The sequence below is a fragment of the Dromiciops gliroides genome, chromosome 2, assembly GCF_019393635.1.
Source record: "Dromiciops gliroides isolate mDroGli1 chromosome 2, mDroGli1.pri, whole genome shotgun sequence".
Classification (NCBI taxonomy): Eukaryota; Metazoa; Chordata; class Mammalia; order Microbiotheria; family Microbiotheriidae; genus Dromiciops; species Dromiciops gliroides.
Window position 1 is genome coordinate 353,652,803 of NC_057862.1, and position 21,103 is coordinate 353,673,905.

At 39.6% G+C, this 21,103-nt stretch overlaps 1 protein-coding gene across 1 annotated transcript; it reads left to right on the forward strand.

The window, feature by feature from the left end:
• Window positions 1-363: 363 nt before the first annotated feature.
• LOC122738874 (40S ribosomal protein S2-like) lies at window positions 364-19,250 on the forward strand. Its single transcript, XM_043980763.1, has 2 exons — window positions 364-503; window positions 18,518-19,250. The coding sequence occupies exons 1-2, from the start codon at window positions 364-366 to the stop codon at window positions 19,248-19,250; spliced, it is 873 nt and encodes a 290-aa protein (XP_043836698.1).
• Window positions 19,251-21,103: the final 1,853 nt, after the last annotated feature.

Here is a 21,103-nt window from a genome sequence, read left to right on the forward strand (position 1 = left end):
AAAAATTTGGAACTAAAAATCCAGTGTAAACAAATGTTGAAAACTATCCTTATATGTAATATGTAACTGGAAAATAATAAAATTAAATTTTTAGAAGTCTGACTATGTGTACCTTTTCCTATAGAGTCAGGAAGGTGTATGTTGTGTCTGCGACTCACAGTAATATGTAAGGATCTACTTGATAAACTTTGGAGAGGGATTATTCAAAGGATTAGCCAGTCAACAAGCACTTATGAAGTACCTACTATGTGCCAAGCAGTGTACTAAAGCTGGAGATACAAAGAAAGGCAAAGGATGGCCCCTGCTCTCAAGGAAATTACACTCTGATGGGGAAAACATTGTAAATAGGCATGTACAAACAAGATGCATTCAGTAGAAATTAGAGGTGATCTAGAGAGAGAAGATATTAGCATTGAGAGAAATCAGGAAACACCTTGCAAAAGGGAAAATTTTATCTGGGCCTTGAAAGAAGCTAAGGCAGTCAGGGAGTGGAAGTGTAAAAGGTAAGCATGTCAGGTGTAAGGGCTAGTCATTGGACATTTCCCAGATTGGGAGATGGAGCTTCTGGTACAAGGAGGTACTAGCTTGAAAGATGAAGGGATGTTTCCTGTAATTACTGGAGACAAGCTGATGAAGACAAAGAAAGAAGATGGAGATACCTTCCTTTTGGAAGAAGCTGTTTTCATCTGTATTTTGTAAAGAGGTTTTGAGAAGAGATTTTACTTGATAACTGGAGAAAAACTGAATAGCATAATACTGAGTTTTTACAAAACAGAGAAAAGTCAACCGGCAATAGATTGATGGTTGTCATAGCCAAAATATTTTAACTAGTTTTACACATACACACACACACACACACACACACAGTGTCCCAAAAGTCACAGTGCAGCTTTAAACTATTAAAACCTGAAACTGCACTAAGACTTTGGGGACACCCCATGAATATGTGTGTATGTATATATACATTATATATGCATTGTATTAATCACATATATGTATTTCCATATGCATTGTATATAATATGTATCTATATATTGGGAATATATGTACATATGTGTAAGTATATATAGGACAGCTAAGTGGTACAGTAGTTGGAGTCAGGAAGATTCATCTTCATGAGTTTGAATGTGGCTTCAGACACTTACAAGCTGTGTGACCCTGGACAAGTCATTTAACCCTGTTTGCCTCAGTTTTCTCATTTGTAAAATGAGCTAGAGAAGGAAATGTCAAACCACTTCAGTATTTTTGCCAAGAAAACCCTAAATGGGGTCACAAAGAGTCGGAAATGATTGAAACGACTAAACAACAACATATATAATGTATATGTGTATATGAGTATATATTTGTATATATGTTTGCATGTGTACACATGTGTATATATTTGTGTTTATTGTTTCTTTTGTTTATTAATACTATACATACCAGTGATTTTAACATTTCTTTAATTATAAAGAGTAATTACTACTGGAAATGAAGTTTCTCTTTTATTACATAATTAATATTTAATGAATTCAGTTTGAGGCCCAAATTAATTAATTACCTAATAAGAAAGAGATTTCAAGTTTATTAATGAGAAATTATACAAACATACCCCTATAGAGCTCTGGAGAATAAAATTAAATATATACCAATGAGCTGAGTGGCAGGCTAAGGCTGGGTCACCTACAAGTAAAGATGGTTAGACCCCAGATGCTATATGACCTGATTGCTCTTTGGTCTTTTTTCCCTGCTATGCTGAAGGGGAAAAAAGTGACCAGAAGAATAATTGCCAACCTATATACCTACTTTCCTAGATAAAAAATTATATGTGTTTGTACATGTGTGTATGTGTATATACATATATATATACATATATACATACACACATATATTCATTCCAGAGCTTTTTCTTATACATACTTTTTTTTCCCCAGAGCTTTTTCTTAATCTCTTTCCTGTAACATGTTTTAGCCTATTCACAACTGCCATATGTGTTTCCATTGCCCTATGGGTGATACTCATTTTCATTTGTTCAAACACTATCATTTTCTATGACTCACAGACATACAACAATGTAGGTAGAGTATTGGTCCTAAAAAAAGATGGGACTTAAGGGAGAAGTTTAGGGTCATTAAAATAACTCTACAACTTCCCAAAGGTGATTCATTCTCATTCTCTCTCTCTCTCTCTCTCTCTCTCTCTCTCTCTCTCTCTCTCTCTCTCTTTCTCTCTCATTCTCTCTCTCTCTCTCTCTCTCTCTCTCTCTCTCTCTCTCTCTCTCTCTCTCTCTCTCATTCTCTGTCTGTCTTCGTCTTTCTGTTTCTCTCTCCCTCCCTCTCCCTCTCCATCTCTGTCTCCATGTCTGCCTGTGTATGTGTATTGTGTATCTCCTAAAGGATAGGCAATTATGAAAGGATTATGACCTGCCTCATTAGAATACTAACATCAGTGAGATTACATAACCATTTGAGCATTGAAAACATACAGCTTTATAAAGAGGCCTTTGAGATTGTTAGATCAAAAATCCAATCTTTTTATTTCAGATAAAGAAACTGAAAGCCAGAGTTGTGAAACAATTCACTCAAGGTCACTCAGTTAATAAATGTTGATGCCAGGACCCAAACCTAGGTCTCCTGACTATGAATCCAGGTGATTTAATAATTCCTATCCAGTACATGAGGATTAATAGGTAGCCCCTAGCTGCCCATTCGTCTTAGAGCCAGGGTTTTTAACCTTTTTGTGAAAAATGTCATAGACCTATTTGACAATCTAGTGAAACCTATGTGTCCCTTGGGCACCAGGTGGCTCAGTGGATAGAGTACCTGGCCTAGAGTCAGGAAGATCTGAGTTCAAATCCAACCTCAGACACTTACTAACTGTATGACCCCTGGGAAAGTCATTTAACTCTGTTTGCCTCAATTTCTTCATCTGTAAAATGAACTAGAAAAGGAAATGGTGAACCACTCCAGTATCTTTGTCAAGAAAACCCTAAATGTATTCACAAAGAGTTGGACACAACTGAAAAAATTGCTCAACAATAACAACACATTTATCCTTCCTCAGAATAATGTTTTGAAATGCTCAAAATCTACAGGATTGCAAAGAAAACTAATTATATTGAAATAAAGATATATTTTTTTTCTCATCCAAGACTCCCTGAAATGGTCTGTGGATGCCAGGTTAAGAACCCCTACTCAAGATGATAAAATTAGAAATGGGTGGGAATTGCAAGAAGGAAATATTATGACTGACTCCACCCTAGAAAGACTGCAGTGGGTTTCTGGAAAGAGCTTTCAGAATCTCTGTCCCCAGGGAACTTTAAGCCATTGAAACTTTTATAAACAACATCTGGTTTGGATGAGTGCCTGAGGGCAGGGGGCTACCTCAAAGACTTCATAAGGTCATTTCCAGCTGCATAGACTTATAAGTCTATGAATAGTGTTGGTCCAGGAACTGGCTGCCATCCCAGAGTCCCAGGACCTGAGATAAGAATCTTCTCATTAATAGAAATACATTGAATTCATCTGGGCTTGGGAGAGTTTGTCAGTATAAAAAGTCAGGAGTGGGCAGAAATATCACAGCTCAATCTAAAAAGAAATGAAGGGGAGTCTATCCTTTGGGACTTGAGGTCAAGAAGATTTATGATACTCTCTACTCCCTACCTCTTTATCTTTTCTCCATAGTTGGTCTTCCTTCTCCCCTCCCTAGCACTATACGATACCTACCTCCTTTTTAAGTCTGGCCAGAACAGAGAATGCCATAGGAAGCTAAGGAAACATCCTGTTTTTTGGAAGAAGTAAGTGGGTTTCATTCATTCCCTCCTTGCCTCCCCACCAAAGTCCTCTTGTCTCTAGCTGAAATATCTCCAGTTCCCTCAATTGAAAAAGTGTAATGGAAAAAGTCAAGAGAATATAGTTTGAATCCTAGCTAATGCATATACTGCCTCCTTGACCATAAGTCATTTCTCCTCTCTGTCTCTCATCTGCTGCAAAAAAGATAATGGAGTGCCTTCCTCACAGAGCTAGTGTGAGGGAAATGTTTTATAAACCTTAAAGCTCCATATAAATGGGACCAATTATTATTATTCAACTGACTCTAGCATAAAATATTCTCTAGTCCCTCCAACCTTCCTGGCCATTGTCTTCTGGACAAGGTCCAATTTGTTGCTGTACTTCATAAAATGTAGTGCCCAAAACAAAACACAATACACCAGAGGAGGTTGGACAAGGGCTGAAGGCAAAGGAACTTCTCTCGTTTTCATCCTACAGATGTGTTAATTTAGCCTCAGATGGCATGACCTTTGCCCCTAGCAAAGTTTTTGTTGCTACTATTGCATTTCTATTGAGCTTGCTAGTCTACTAAGTGCTGGTCTTTTTCACATGAACTTAAATGCTCATCTCCAACTCTAAGAGTCTGTTTTTTCAAGGATGCCCAAACACCATCACAGGCTAAGAGATCAGACCGGATATGGGGGTAGCTGTTTAAGAGTAATTACATGAGGCTTCTATGCTCTCTTTTTTCCCTACTTGTAGGGCAAAGGGAAGAGAATCACATGTGCCTCCAAGAAAGACAGACAGACAGACAGAGACAGAGACAGAGACAGAGAACCTTTAAGGTCGGACCTTACCATGGTAGTGCCAGATAGAGGGGACTCAAAGGACTCCCTGAGAGATCCAAAGCACTTTTCTACCAAAAAATATTGAGTTTCTGGGCTATAAAACTGTGCATACCCAGCAATATCACTGCTAGGTTTATATCCCAAAGATATCCTCAAAAAGATAAAAAGACCTATTTCTACAAATATATTTTTAGCCGCTCTTTTTGTGGTGGCTAAGAATTGGAAATCAAAGGAATGCCCATCAATTGAGGAATGGCTAAATAAGCTGTGGCATATGATGGTGATGGGATATTATTGTGCTATAAGAAGTGACAAGCAGAATGATTTCAGAAAGGCCTGGAAAGACTTGTATGAACTGATGTATAGTGAAGTAACAAAACTAGGAGAATGTTGTGCACAGTGACAGCAATATTGTTTGATGAAGAATTCTGAATGACTTAACTATTCTCAGCAATACAATGATCCAAGGCAATTCCAAAGGACTAATGATGAAGCATACTATCCATCTCCAAAGAAAGGATATTGATTAAACACAGAATGAAGCATGCTATTTTCACTTTCTTTACTTTTTTTTCTTTTATTCAAGTTTTCTTAAACAAAATTATGAATATGGTAATGTTTTCCAGAATTGCATATGTATAACCTATATCTGATTGCTTACCAACTCAGGGAGGGGGAAATAAGGGGAGGGAAGGAGGAATAAAAATTTGGAACTCAAAATTTTAAATAAAAATGCTTATTATTTAAAAAAAAAAGATTAAGTAGTTTCAGTGACTGTGGGGTGTGACCTGAATAGGCAAAGAGCACACAATGTGCTTTGCTAAGCCAGACAAGGTAAGGCTGGATTTAGGCTCTAGGGTGGATTGGATACTGAGCTCTGAGATCTAAGCTGTATTAGAGACTCTGGGATTTGGATTCTGGGACATCTATCTGAACACATACTACCTTTGTGCCCTTAAGTCATTAACCTTATTGGTCTCACTTTCTTCATCTGTAATACGGAAGCATTGAACTAGATTGCCTCCGAGTTCCCCATAACCTCTAAAAATATAAAATGGTACTATTAACACCTCATACTCAACACATCCAACTCATTCATCTCCTTCAGGAAAGATGACCCTTCTCCAAATTCCTCCACTTAGGATCATAGGTCTGAAGCCAGACAGGGACCATCCAGGCCAGAGGTGCTTCATGGCACCCTTGGTATCTTGTAATTTTTTCACGGTATTCCTAAGTCAAAAGGAATAGCTAATAGTTCTGTTTATTAAATAGTTAGGTCCAAAAAATTCAAAAAGTATTTATGTCCTTACAACCAAGTAGTCATTTGACAAAACAATACACATAAGTTGAAAGAAAAAAATCTTTATTTCATTCTCAGATAATCACAATTACTTACTAATGGGAGATTCATGCCTCTTAGTCACTGCCCAGCTTCTCAAAACTTGAGATCCAATGGGATGGCACCACCTACATTTCCTGTTCCATAATATATGTAAGTTAAAAGGAAAAAAAGCTTTATTTCATTCTTCAATAACCACAATTACTTGCTAATGGAATGTTCATGCCCTTAGGCATTGTCCAACTTCTCAAACGTTGGAACCACATGGGATGGCAGCACCCACTTTTCGTGTTCCATCTTGATTTTCGTACTTGCCTTTATCACAGCAAGCACCCCAAATCCAGCTTTACAAAGATATGCCATTGCAAAAGCGAAAGGTTGAGAAGTTACTGGCACAATGGAAAGTTCAAATAAACAAAAACAGAGCTCAAATATTTAATGGATCAGAGGTGGGATTTGAACCTAGGTCCTCTGATTCCAGAGGCAATGTTCTTTATTTCCACAATTCTTATCAATGGCCCCAGCAATCACACTAGTGGGAAACATCAACCTCTTTGACTCTTCATGTTTCATCATTTTTCAGTTATGCATGACTCTTCATGACCCCATCTGGGATATTCTTGGCAGAGCTGCTGGCGTGGTCCACCATTTCCTTCTCCAGCTCATTTTACAGATGAGGAAACCGAGGCAAACAAAGTTAAGTGATTTCCCCAGGGTCACATAGCTAGTAAATGTCTGAGGCCAGATTTGAACTCAAGAAGATGAGTCTTCCTGACTCCAGACCTGGCACTCCATCCACTGCTCCACCTAGGTGCCCCTTATTCGAATCAATTCACCATTTATTAAGTTCTCACTATATATAAAGTATCATGCTAGGAGCAAGGAGTTGCAAAACAAAAATGAAGTAGTCACAGAATCCTAGAATACAATAGTCCCTCTAAGCAATTTACAATCCAATCCAGAGGAGAATAGTATAATCCAAGGAAGAGAATGAAATGCATGAGAAAGCAAGAGCAAAGAACTCTAGGAAGATTTAAGACAAAAGTGAATGCTGACATCTTCGGGAGTCAGGGAAGGGTACATAGATGAGGAGGCACCTGAACTAAGCTTCCGTGAAGGAAGGTTAAATCTGACAGGGGAAGAGTGAAAATATAAGTAATATAGTGATGTTGAGTCATAAAGAAGAAGAATAACATGAAATGAGTTTCACCCCTCACAGGCCATCTCTAATCAAATTCTATCATTTCTCTATCCACAATATCCCTCAAATCTATCCCTTCTCCCCTCTCACCCTAGTTCAGGTCCTCGTCTAGACCAAAGCTTCTTAAATTGTGGGTCATGACACCATATAGGTTAGCATAACTGAATGTGGAGGTCATCAAAAATTTGGCAACAATAAAAGGTTATGTATACCTATTTTATATACCTATATACCCAGAGTCACATAAAAATTTCTCAGGTAAAAAGGAGTCACGAGTGGAAAAAGTTTAAGACACCCTGGTCTAGGCTATTCTAACAGATTCTCAACTAGTTTCCTGTTTCCAGTATCTCCCTTTTCCAATCTGTCCTCCACACAACCCCCAAATGCACAGATCTTGTGCTGTCACCCCACTGCTCAAAAACCTTTCTTTGCTCCCCATTTCCTATAGGTTAAAATACAAATTCCACAGCCTTAAATTCTAAGGCCATCTTCAGTTTGGCTCCCACCTCATCTCCCATGACTTCATACACTCTGCATTCCAGTCAAACTAGTTGTCCTCAAGTCTTGTCCTCCCCTCTGCTGCCACTGACATTTGCAACTTGTGTGACTTTGGGCAAGTCACTTGATGTCTCTGTGCATGTTACCTACTCTAATAAAATAAAAGAGTTGGACTAAATTATCTTTAAAGTTTCTTCTACTTCTACATCTATGATCTCTACTCTTTGATTCTTTTTCATTCTCTCTTTTATCTATAGCACCTGGGGTCACACTCTAATAGGCTACCCCAGTTTTGAGGTACTCTATGAGGTACTCAGAAACCATAGCTCAAGAGCCACTAGTAATTAATGTGTTGACTTTTGTGATTCAGCCACAGGACTAAATTAGCTCAAACCAAAGACATTTAATAGAAAATCTTAGTCATTAAAATAGCAAGAAAATATTTTTCTCATGAACCTGGCACACAGAGTCCCACAAATACATATGCCATGAGCAAGTAGAGAAAGGAATACACATATAGAGGCACATGGAAAGCATGGCATGATGGAAAGAGACCCGGATCTAGAATAAAAGGACCTTTCATATCCCAGCTTTTATGTATATTACCGATCAGACTTCAGGCAATTCACTACCTCCCTATTCCTCAATTCCCTCATCTATAAAATAAGAAACATGGACCTTTCAAAAGAAATAGAAATTGGGGCAGCTAGGTTGCACAGTGGATAGAGCACTGGCCCTGGATTCAGGAGGACCTGAGTTCAAAACCGGCCTCAGACACTTAACACTTACTAGTTGTGTGACCCTAGGCAAGTCACTTAACCCCAATTGCCTCACCAGAAAAAAAAAGAGAGAGAGAAATAGAAATCAGCTACTTGTAACACATGATCTTTGCTAAGACAAAAAGTTCTCGAACAGAAGGCAACTTTCAGGAACTATTAATATAATGAATAGAAGGAAAAGCAGACAATATTTCCAGAAAATTCAGATTTTTAAACATCAACCCTCAGATGTCAGAACAGGAAGATTGCTTAGAACATTGTCAGTAGTAGAGGGGACTGTCACAGCTGGGCTGGTTCTTGGATATCCTCAGTAAAGAATTAAACTTGCACACATTTGAATAAGAGATAAAGGTTTGGTTTTGTTTTTTTTGTCACAAGGGAATGTGGCCTGGAGGAAGAGTTTAAGACTCAACCTCCCTGAGCAAGAATAAAGACAGTGCTTTTATAGAGGGTAGATGGGGGACACTTGAAACTGGAAAATTACAGCTTTTGGAGAGAGGGGATACTTGAAACAGTTGGGGTCACATTCCTGAATTTTGGGGGTCATCATCACCACATGGTCCTAGTCATGTAGTAAACACATATGACTTCCAATTAGCCTCCTGCTATAAATTTTATAGTGCCTAATTTCTGGGGACCCTTGACGTGTCGATTTTGCTATCTAGTTGCTTAACAATTTTGTTGGTTTTTTTTTCACAGGAAAAGCATCCTCTGATTGACCCCCAAAACTTGATCAACCATTTTATTTCTCACAGAAAGAACATCTTCTAACTGGGCCTAGGCCTACTACAGGACTATAGAAATAATCTGGTCTACCCTTCCATTTTATAGATCAATAAACAATGATGTGGAACAATGAGTAAAGGAGGGAAGGGAGAATCAAATTAACACTAATTTAGTTCATATTTGGGAATACTGGACCTGGAATCAGGAAGACCTAAACTCAAATACAACCTTAGATACTTACTAGCTGTATGACCCTGGGAAAGTCACTTAACCCTGTTTGCCTCAATTTCCTCATCCAAAAAATGAGCTGGAGAAGAACATGGCTATACTCCAGTATCTCTGCCAAGAAAACCCCAAATAGAGTCATGAAGAGTCAGACACAATTAAAATAACTGAAAAAAATAGCTCCTATTGTGTGCCAGGCACTGTGCTAAGAGCTTTTACAAATATTATCTCATATGATCTTCGCAATAACCCTGCAAGGTAGGTGTTATTATTATCTTCACTTTACAATTGAAGCAACTGAAGAAAACAGTGTTAAGTGACTTACTCAGGGTAACACAAATAAAGCACTGATCTTATAGTCACAGGGCTTCAGTATCTTCATTCGTAAAATGACTAGACTACATGTCCTCTGAGGTCTCTTCCAGTTCTAAATCTGTGGCCCCATGAATCATCATGTGTGACCAGAGTGTATAAGCAAAAGGGCAACTCACACCTCCTACCATACAAGGTGATAATCACATACAATCCCAGATGCAGTAGAAGACCTTGTCCTTTTTTAAACTAAGGTCTTTCCCAGGTCTCAGTTTGTCTGAGGCAATGCCCATTCAGAGATTAAGGCTAGGTAAGAAACCAGACATAGAATGGCTTCTTTTACCTAGCCAATAAATAAATAATTAGATAAACAGACAGAAGGGTGAGAGGAATAGATAGGTAGGTAGGTAGGTAGGTAGGTAGGTAGGTAGGTAGGTAGGTAGGTAGGTAGGTAGGTAGGTAGGTAGATGGATAAGATAGATAGACAGACAGACAGATAGATGGATGACGGATGGATGGACGGATGGATGGACGGATGGACGGATGGACGGATGGACGGATGGACGGATGGACGGATGGATGGATGGATGGATGGATGGATGGATGGATGGATGGATGGATGGATGGATGGATGGATGGATGGATCAATTGATAATCTGGGAAGGGAAGCTGCTCAGGGTTTCTGGCCAAAATAGAAATGATTGCTATTTACAGCCACTCTGAGCCATCAAGAGGCCAAACAATGACCAAATGAGGCTTGGACTGGCACACGTTGTTGGCCAATCAATGAGAGCTAGAGTGATTTGCGTTTAAGGTGTGGTCCTTAAAAAAAGAAATCCAGCCTGTAAACTCCAAGACATCTTGTGAGGTTTCAGCAATCAAAATGTATGCTCTTTGGGGCAGAGCACCTGCAGCCAAGGGTATAATACTTCCCTATATGGACAGAGGGTGAGTAGAGAGGGAGAAAAGGAGGGAAGGCATGCACACACACACACACACACACACACACACACACATCCATAAATACATATGTTGGTGGCAATATATCCCCCTACATATTATACTTATTTCTACACATGTACTTTGCCCCCTAGTAAACTGAAAACTCCTTGAGGGAAGAGACTACATCATTCTTCATCTTTCTCTCTGTGTCACTAATATAAGGCCTTGAATAGGCACTTATTAAATTTCTGGTTAATTGAATTGAATTGGACGATCAACTGACCAGGGAGTAAGCATTTGTTTGCCATCTACCATGTGTCAGGCACCGTACAGGGTGCTGGAGACACAAAGACAAAAATGAAACTGTCCCTATTCTCAAGGCCCTTTTAAGGGGGGAAGCAACATGTATATTTGTAAGCATGTAGAATATAAGTACAAAATCAACACCAAGTAATTTGGATGGGAGTGGCTCTATCAGCTGGGGGAATTAGGAAAGACCTCATGAAAGGAAAATGTGCCTGAGCTGATCCTTAAAGAAAACTGAGTTTCCTAAGAAGCAGAGATAAGGTGAGATGAGTGAATTCCAAGCATCAGGCACAGGCTATCCAAAGGCTTGGTGACTCTAAATTAACTGTCATCTATGAACGATGTTGAAAGAAGGCCAAGAGGTCTGTGGATCATGAAGAGCATAAAGCCGAGGAATATGTAATAATTGTACAAAGATAAACTGCAGCTGGATGCAGGGGGCTTTAAATAGGGAGTAATGTTGAGTTTACTGAGCAAGAGAATGTTATGGTCATATATGGGCTTTGGGAATCCCACTTTGGCATCTATGTGGATGATGCATTACAAATTGGAGAGACTTGAGGCACAAAGGCCTTTTAGGAGAGTCTTGCAATAGCAATCAGTTTTAGAAGTACAGTTAGGGACAATGGTCCATAAGTCCTAGGGTTTGAAAGAATCTTAGACTTCATTTAGCCTGACTTCCTCATTTTACAGATGAGGAAACTGAGGCTCAGAGAGGTAATGTGACTTTGCCATGGTCATACAAGTAATGAGTAGCAGAGTCAGAATTCAAACTCATATCCTCTCACTCCAAATAGAAGGGTCCTTCTACTAAATCACACTTTCGACCCCTCCATTTTATAGAGGAGGAAAGTGGAGCTCAGAGGACACAAGGGTTTGACCAAAGTCACATAGCAAATGAGTAGCAAAGCCAAGACCCAAACAGAAGTTCTCTCCAAATAGAAGGCGTTTCCATGCATCAAATCCTCTAAATTCATTCTGGGCAGAGCTCCCCATCTGCTCTGCTCTTCACTGCTATCCTGAATTTTAAGCCAGGCTGAGATAATCCATTCTGAGAAAAGATGCATAAGTGACTTCCAAGGTTTTTAAAAGTAGGATGCACTGATGACTCCAGAGGAAAACTATGCCTCCGTCCTGTTTGCTGAGCAAATATAGCCAGAGAAGAATGCTGCAGAAAATCAGATTTGCTTAATGTCACATAGAGATGTACAGATTGGAACCAGAACTAAATGCGAGGTCTCCTAACTCCCAGGACATGACTGTTTCTACCACACTATGTTTCCTCTTTAGGCTGTCACTTGCTAAATAAACAGGAAATCATGGTATAGTTACTGGAGGGCTAGATTTAGAGTAAGAATACTTAGGTTCAATTTTGACTGATCTCCTTTCTTGTGTGACCTAAACTGGACCTAAACTTGAGGCTGAAGCCACAAAACATAGCATACCTTGGAACTAGATGATGTGTTGCATTGGAAAGAACCCTGACCTAGACATCACAATGCCTATAATTGAATCCCAACACAGCCACTAACTTGCTGTGTGACTGAGCAAGTTCCTTTCCCTATCTCAGGCTAAGTTTTCCCCGCTGGAAAAAAAATGAGAGAAGTGGTTCTGCCAAGGTTCCAAATTCAATGATTTCCCAACGCCCTCCCCCCACAAAGAACCAGAGTGTATCACTTTAAATAAGGTAGACTGGAAGGCTGATTTCTTGATGAGAGTAAAAGAGATGCAAAATTTGTCATCTGGGGTCTATATCCTGAAGTAATCAGTACTAGCATAAACAGCAGCTAACATTCATATAACAGTTTACTTACTTCAGGGGCAGCTAAGTGATGCAATGGATAGAGCACTGGCCCTGGAGTCAAGAGGACCTAAGTTCAAAACTCACCTCAGACACTTATTAGCTGTGTGACCCTGGGCAAGTCATTTAAGCCCAATTAATTTTAAAAATCTAAGGCCATCTCCAGTCATCCTCATGTATATCTTTCCACTGGATCCATATGGCTCTGGAGGAGAGAGTGAGGCTGGTGACCTTGCATAGCCCTCCCTTGCTTAAATCCAATTCAGTACAAGTCATGGCATCACCCCAATGTCATAACCCTCTTGGAGAACAAAGGACAAACGACAACAACTTACATCATCTTACTTAATCATCACAACAACCCTATGGAAATAGACATTATTGTACTCATTTTACAAAAAGGGAAACTGAGACTCAAAGAGGTTGAACAATTTGCACATGATCACAGACATCTAGTAAGGGTCAGAGGAAGGATTCAAATGCAGGTCCCTCCTGATATCAGGTCAATTATGCTTCCCACTATACCACAGTATCTCTCAGAGGAGGTGATATGTAAAAAAAAAAAAAAAAAGCAACCATGCCTAAAAGCCATATTGAATCCTTTCAAGATGACTGACTGAGAACTTCAGTTTCTTCACCTATAAAATAGACCTAATAATGCTTACACACCCTACCTTCTAGAGTTATTACCAGCACTTTAAGATCTTTATTTGTTTCACCACCTCAAAGGATTATGACTTTATCAGTACCTGGGAGCTCTCTCATAGAATCTCTGAGTTGGAAGAGATCTCAGAAGTATCTACTCCAACTGATAGCTAACCTAGAATCCCCTCCAGAACATCACTTCTGTGTGAAGACCTTCAAGGAGAGGAAACTCACTTCCTATCTTCTGTTGATGGAGACTGGCTAGTGTGGCAGCTAATTAATAATAACTGAGGAAAAGCAATTTATTAGCTAGACAGGCATAATAAATGGGTCAGTGGACTCCCCAGTCAGTCCAAAGACCTTGAAATCAGAATAAGACAGATTTTTAAGCATTAAAAACAATTAATCACATAAGACCAATTAATTATAAGAAAACAATTAACCAGGATATAAACCAGGATACAAAATTAGGTCATCTAATTTCTAGTGAGAGGAAATATTAGGAGCTTTCTAAGTTAAAAGGGGGAAAGAATGGATTTCAGTGGAGTTGGGAGGGGAACAAGTAGATTTCTGAATCTTTTTATTTGTAGAATGGAGAAATTTCAATTATTGTATCCACCTGCATTTATGAAACAGTAGATGTTTTATACCATCTATTTTCTCTTGAATGAGTAGCAGAAAAACAAGATGGAGGAAAATGCATGTGACACCACAAGATGGGGTCAGTGTTCATGAGATAGAATCTGATTGATTCCCACACCAAACCAGCTCCGTTTTGTAATTGGTCTTCATTTTATTTCATTACAATCTCATGTGCTTTACCTAATGGTCTTTGGGAGTCACTGTGACCAAAATACTTTTATCCCCTGGTAGCCCATGCTCTGGTGATATGTTTTGGTTTTTTTCTCATTTAGCTAGTCTTCAGATGACTGATACACACTATACCACAAAGTCAAGACTCCTGGGTAGTCTTCTACCCTATGAATTCAAGAGAAACAGTGTGGTTTTTGTAAAAATTATGTTGAAATTGAGCTCTCTCCTTACACCAAATCCATCATATTTTCCACAACAACCTAGTGCCTCTCAAGGGAGTTGTTATGTAAAAGTTAGATATGGTCAGCAGTCATTTCAACTGCCTCCAAAGGGGGCTTTGGGGTGGGTTTTAAATTTAAATAGGGTGTAATAAGTTAAATAGGGTTGAGAGTTGCCTCAATAAATATAGTATGATCTAGTAAAAAGAGGGTGTGTGTTCCACTCACAGTTTGACACTTAATCACTGCATAAATATATCCTGACCTTTCTGAAACTCAGTTTTCTCATCTGTAAAAAGGAAATAATATTTACCCTATATGCTTCACAGGTTTGCTGTGAAGAAAACACTTTGTAAACTTTAAAAGACTCTATTCAATTCAATCAAACAAGCATTTATTAAGTGACTAATATGTGCTAAGGGCTGGGAATAAAAAGTTCAAAATGAAACATTTCCTGACCCCAGAGAGCTTACTTTCCCTTGTGATGATGCAAGAGGTACACAGTTAGGGAAGTATGGTACCAGAAAATTTGAGAAGGAAATGACCATTAAGAATGGAGAGGACCAGGAAAGGTTTCAAAAAGGAGGTGCCCTCTGAGCTGAGCCTTGAAAGCAGATGAATATCCAAAGAAGCAATAGTAAGGAAGGAGAATAAGAAGGAGGCAGAGGTGATGACCTGTCCAAAGACACAGAGATAAGACGGGATCTGGAGTTCAGAGAACAGCTAGTAGACTGGAACTTAGAATGCTTGTAAGGAAATAATAGGAAATAAGGCTAGAAGAGTAGGTTGTGGGCAGGCTGTGGAGAATCTGGAATGCCCAGCTGAGGAGTTTGTTTGTTTGTTTTGTTTTTATTTTGTACTAGAGTCATGAGAAGCCTCTGAAGATCCATGAGCAAGCAAGTGATGTGGTCCAATTTGTATCTTAGCAAGATTATTTTGGTAGCTATTTTTAATTTTTTTTTTTTGGTGAGGCAATTGGGATTAAGTGACTTGCCCAAGGTCACATAGCTAGTAAGGTAGCTATTTGTAGGATGTATTAGAGGGAAGAGATTGGAAGCAGGGAGACTAATTAGGATGGCATTACAATAGTGCAGGCAAGAGGTAATAAGAGGCCTTAGGACAATAGCCCCATAAGTGGGGAAAATGGGACAGATGTGAAAGATGTTTTGGAGATATATTTGACAAAGCTTGGTAACTGATAGGAAATGGAAGCAAAGGGTACCACAATGAAGGAAGACAGAAATCAAGGATGACACCAAGTTCCCCAACATGGATGACTAGGATGGTGGTGCTTTCATGAGAAACAGGAAACTTTTAGTGAAGAAGATAACAGGTACTATTGTGGACATATTGGGTTTGAGATGCTAAAGAGGCATTCAGTTGAGCTATGATAACTGTTAGTGGAACTGAGCAACTGGTATTTGGAGAACAATTCATGCTTCATGTGTAAATGAGGGAATCATCCACATGAAAATGATAACTGAATCCATTAGAACTGAAGAGGTCACCAAAAAAGAGAGTGTAAAAAAAAGAAGATGACTTAAAACGAAGCCACATAGGAACATTTGCACTTAGAATTTGGGAGATGGAAAAACTGGCAAAGGAGAGACCCAGGAAAGATCAGAGAGGAAAGAAGAAAGCCAGTGTCATGTAATCAAGTAGTGTCATGAAAGTCAAGGGTGCCAAATGCTCCCAAAGACAACAATCAATTAGAAGAAGAACTGAGAAAAGTATTGAATTTAATGATTAAGAAATGAATGATAACCTGGGAGGAAGACATTTCAGTGGAGTGGTTGGGTAAGAAACAAAATTGTAAGGAATCAAAGAATCATAGATTTAAAGATGGAAGGACTTGAGGCCATCAAATCTAATACTTCATTTTAGAGATAAGGAAAAAAGGCACAGAGGGGTGAAATGATTTTCACATGGTCACACAATTAATAAAGTATCTGAGGTAGGATTTGAATTCAGGTCTTCCTGGCTCCAAGTCCAACCGGTTAGAAATTGACTACAAGGCACAGAAACATGAGTATGATCTAGCAATTTAGCAAGAGAAGGTGAAAGAGATGTAAGATCATAACTTGAGCATTTGGTAGGGTTAAAAAGTAAGGGTGTTGGACTTCTGGGGCAGAGCCAAGATGGCAGAGGAAAGGCAGTGAGCTCCCGAACTCATGACACGATCCCTCCAAAAAACATCCAAATAAGGTTATAGGAAAATGCCCGGAGCAGCAAAACTCACAGAAAAATGTGCTGAAATCATCTTCTAACCAAGAACATCTTGGAAGGTCAGAAGGAGGGAGCTGCTGTGTTGATAGAGGAGTCGGGCCCAACCCCATAGTCACCCTGACACAGATCCAGTCTCAGGAAGTCCTCACCAGAGAAGGAGACCCCAGAGCCTCTGAATCAGCTGAAGCACCAGTGTCGTCTGGAACTAAGCTCACAGTCTGGTGAGTGGGCTGAGCCCTGGGCAGGGGAGAGACTACAGGGGTTTATGCTGGTGCTAAGGCAGAACTTGGATTTTACACCCCTGCTGAGAACCAGGAGGTAGGCTCTAGTAGAAGTGGCCCAGGTGGGGGAGGGGAACAGGCTCATCGGAGCTAACAACCACGACACACAAAGCTGGTTGATTGGCAAGTTGGTCTGGGGTCATCTAGGACCAGGAAACAGGCCGGGCGAGGGAAGAACCTGATTCTCCTTAAATCATACCACCTGGGACTTCTTAAGCTTGGGATACTGCATTGGGATGTGCATTGCTCTATGTCAAAGGCTTTTTTCACATCTAATGAAATAATCAGTATGCTTTTATTAAACATTTGTCAAAAGAATGAGAACATAAAATGTCAGAACAATCCACACTATTATTTGATATAGGTCTGGAAATGCTAACAACATCAAACAAGAGAAAGGAATTAAAGAAATAAAGATAAGTAAAGAGGAGATTAAAGTATCTCCATTTACTGTTGATATTATGCTTTACTTGGAAAACCCCAGAGAATCTGCTAAGATACTAATTGAGATAATTAAGAGCTGCAGCAAAGTTGCAGGGTACAAAAAAAATCCTCAAAAATCAGCTGCATTTCTATTTAATAATAACAAAATACAAGAAGTAATAATAGCATGAGAAATCTCATTCCAAATGACTACAAAATGCATAAAATATTTGGAGATAACCTCCCAAAGCACACAAAGATTTTATACTTTCGATTACAAAGTGCTCCTTAAAGAAATAAAAAGGGGGCAGCTAGGTGGCTCAGTGGATAAAACATCAGCCCTGGATTTAGTAGGACCCGAATTCAAATTCTGCCTCAGCCACTTGACACTTACTAGCTGTGTAACCCTGGGCAAGTCACTTAACCCTCATTGCCCCACAAAAAAAAAAGAAAAGAAAAGAAAAAGAAATTAAAAGAAATAAAGAACAATTTAAATAGCTTAAGTAATATTCGGTGTTCATGGGTAAGCCATGCCAATATAATAAAAATCACAATACTACCAAAATTAACATACACTTTTTTTTTTTTTTTAGGCAATGGGGGTTAAGTGACTTGCTCAGAGTCACACAGCTAGTAAGTGTCAAGTGTCTGAGGCTGGATTTGAACTCAGGTACTCCTGAATCCAGGGCCGGTGCTTTAACCACTGCACCATCTAGCTGCCCCTAACATACACTTTTAATGCGATAACAATCAATACCAAGGGGATACTTTATATAACTTAATAAAATAATAACAAAATTCACTTGGTAAAATAAAAGATCCAGAATGCTAGGGGAAATGATGAAAAGATTAGCACTTCCAGACTATTTTTAAAATCAGCAATCAGAATCATCTGGTATTGGTTAAAGAATAGAGAGGTAGCTCAATGGAACAGACTACATAAGGCAGATTAAGAAATGACAGAACTCAATAAGCCTAAATTTGATAAAGTGGAAAACATAAATTACCTAGGAAATAAAGCTTCTTTTTCTTTTCTTTCTTTTTTTTGGGGGGTGGGGCTGGGCAATGAGGGTTAAGTGACTTTCCCAAGGTCACACAGCTAGTAAGTGTCAAATGTCTGAGGCTGGATTTGAACTCAGGTACCCCTGAATCCAGGACCAGTGCTTTATCCACTGCACCACATAGCTGCCCCAAAAGCTTCTTAGATAAGGAGTGGGTTCCTGTCACCAAACTGGGCCACCTCGTCAAGGACATGAAGATCAAGTCTTTGGAGGAGATCTATCTTTTCTCCCTTCCTATTAAGGAATCTGATATCATAGATTTCTTCCTGGGGTCTTCATTCAAGGATGAGGTTCTGAAGATCATGCCTGTTCAGAAACAAACTAGTGCTGAAAAACATACCAGGTTCAAGGCTTTTGTGGCCATTGGTGACTACAATGAACATGTTGGCTTGGGTGTCAAGTGCGCCAAGGAAGTAGCCATAGCTATTCATGGTGCTATCATTCTGGCCAAGCTGTCCATCATTCCTGTGAGACGTGGCTACTGGGGGAATAAGATTGGCAAGCCTCACACAGTGCCATGCAAGGTCACTGGGTGCTGTGGATCTGTTTTGGCGTGCCTGATCCCCGTCCCTCGAGGTACTGGCATTGTCTCAGCTCCTGTGCCTAAGAAGCTCCTGATGATGACTGGAATTGATGACTGCTACACTTCTGCAAAAGGCTGTACTACCACTCTGAGCAACTTTGCTAAAGCTACCTTCGATGCCATCTCCAAAACATACAACTACCTAACCCCAGACCTGTGGAAGGAGACTGTGTTTACTAAGTCTCCCTATCAGGAATTCACCAACCATCTTGTGAAGACTCACACTCAGGTGTCTGTCCAGAGGACCAAGGCAGCTGCTGTGGCAACCACATAAGATGTGGGCCAAACACTGATGTGGGCCCCACTGACTTTTTTTCATCTCTAAAAAAGTACTGTTTGTCATATGTGATGATTCTCTGGGAGAAGGGAAGGGATATTTGGGATAACTGTGATGTAAGAAACAGAAAATAACAATAAAAATTGTTTTTAATCAGAACCAAAATGACCCTTACAATACAGAGCATAGAATGTCAGAGGAGGTAGAGATTGTGAGCCATTATTAAGATATTATAGCGGGGCAGCTAGATGGCGCAGTGGTTAAAGCACTGGCCCTGGATTCAGGAGTACCTGAGTTCAAATCCAGCCTCAGACACTTAACACTTACTAGCTGTGTGACCCTGGGCAAGTCACTTAACCCTCATCCTCAAAAAAAAAAAAAAGATATTATAGCATCAGTTCTAAAACTGGGAGGTACTTCAAAAGTCCCCAACCCCTTCATTTTACAGGTGAATAAACTGAGGCCTGGAGCGCATAAGTGATTGTTCAAGGTCACACAGAGTGTAAGTGATAGAGCCCAGATTCAAACTCGGTTTCTTTTACTCCAAGTTATTTTCCATCTATAAAATAAGATGTTGGTTTAGATCCTCTCGAGCATCCCTTCCTTAATTCCTAAAATCCTTGCCTGCGATTATATGAGCTAAAGTGTCTCCTTCTCTGAGTTGATATGATTCTTTGGATGGTATTCTCCATCAGAATTTTCATCAGGGTTTTCCAAAGAAACTCTATTACTTTCATTTTCTTATATTTATTAAAGTAAGAATTCCTGAAAAATCCCATATTTGGGGAACTTTCCTGCTTGGCTATGATCATGAATTATAAGGATACTTTTCTTAGCTATTTTGAAAGCAATAACTGACATTTCCTCTAAATTAAAACTTAGTGTTCCCATTTTTTTTTTTGACGGACTGGGCTGAATATAGACTCAAGCTGTCAGGAGACAATTTGATCAGACCTTGGGACTTAACTTCAAGGTGAGTGACAAAGAGAACCTTCATTTTGAACCTTAGGGCTCTAAGGAAAGGGAAAAGGAATAAGCATTTATACAGCACCTACTATGAAGTAAGCACTGTACTAAGCATTTGACCCTCCAGACAACCTTGTGGGGTAGGAGCTATTAATAACCTCATTTTGTATGACCACATATTTCCATATATTATATTCAGTAAAGGAAACTGAGGCAAAGAGAGGTTGTGATTTACCCAGAGTCACACATCTGCTACGTGTCTGAAGCCAGGTTTGGACTCAGGTCTTCCTGGTTCCAGGCCTAATGCTCTATCCACTGGGCCACTATCTGTCTGTCTTAGATTTTTTCATTCTCCCCCAACCTTTCATGTTCGTTTAGGCCCTCACTCTGACACTAAACTGTACCACCTCCTGCAAAAGAAGCCAATACCCATTACCAGGATTTTGCCCTTCAGACCCTCTCAAGATGCACAGACTATCAGAGCTGGATGGATCTTTAGAGAACATCTACTTCCTTTCATTTGACTCATGAGAAAACTGAGGACCACAGAGGGGAAGAGAATTGCCCAGAGTTACACAGTTAGAGGCAGAGCTGGGGTTAGAACCCAGTCCCTGATATCTAGCCCTGAACTTTTCTATATCCTGTGACCCCAGCTTCTCAGAACCCTGTTGGGAGGCTAGCTGACTGCAACATCCTACCTGTACTCTGAATCCAAGGTCACCAAGTATCAAACTCCTCATTCTGGGGGAAAGTCTGGGCAAGGTGGGGGCACCTAGGTGGCACAGTGGATTGAGCACTGGCCTTGAAGTAAGAAGTGATAAGACTGAACTAATATAGTAGCCATATGAATAGAGAGAAAGGAATATACATGAAAAATGTGATGG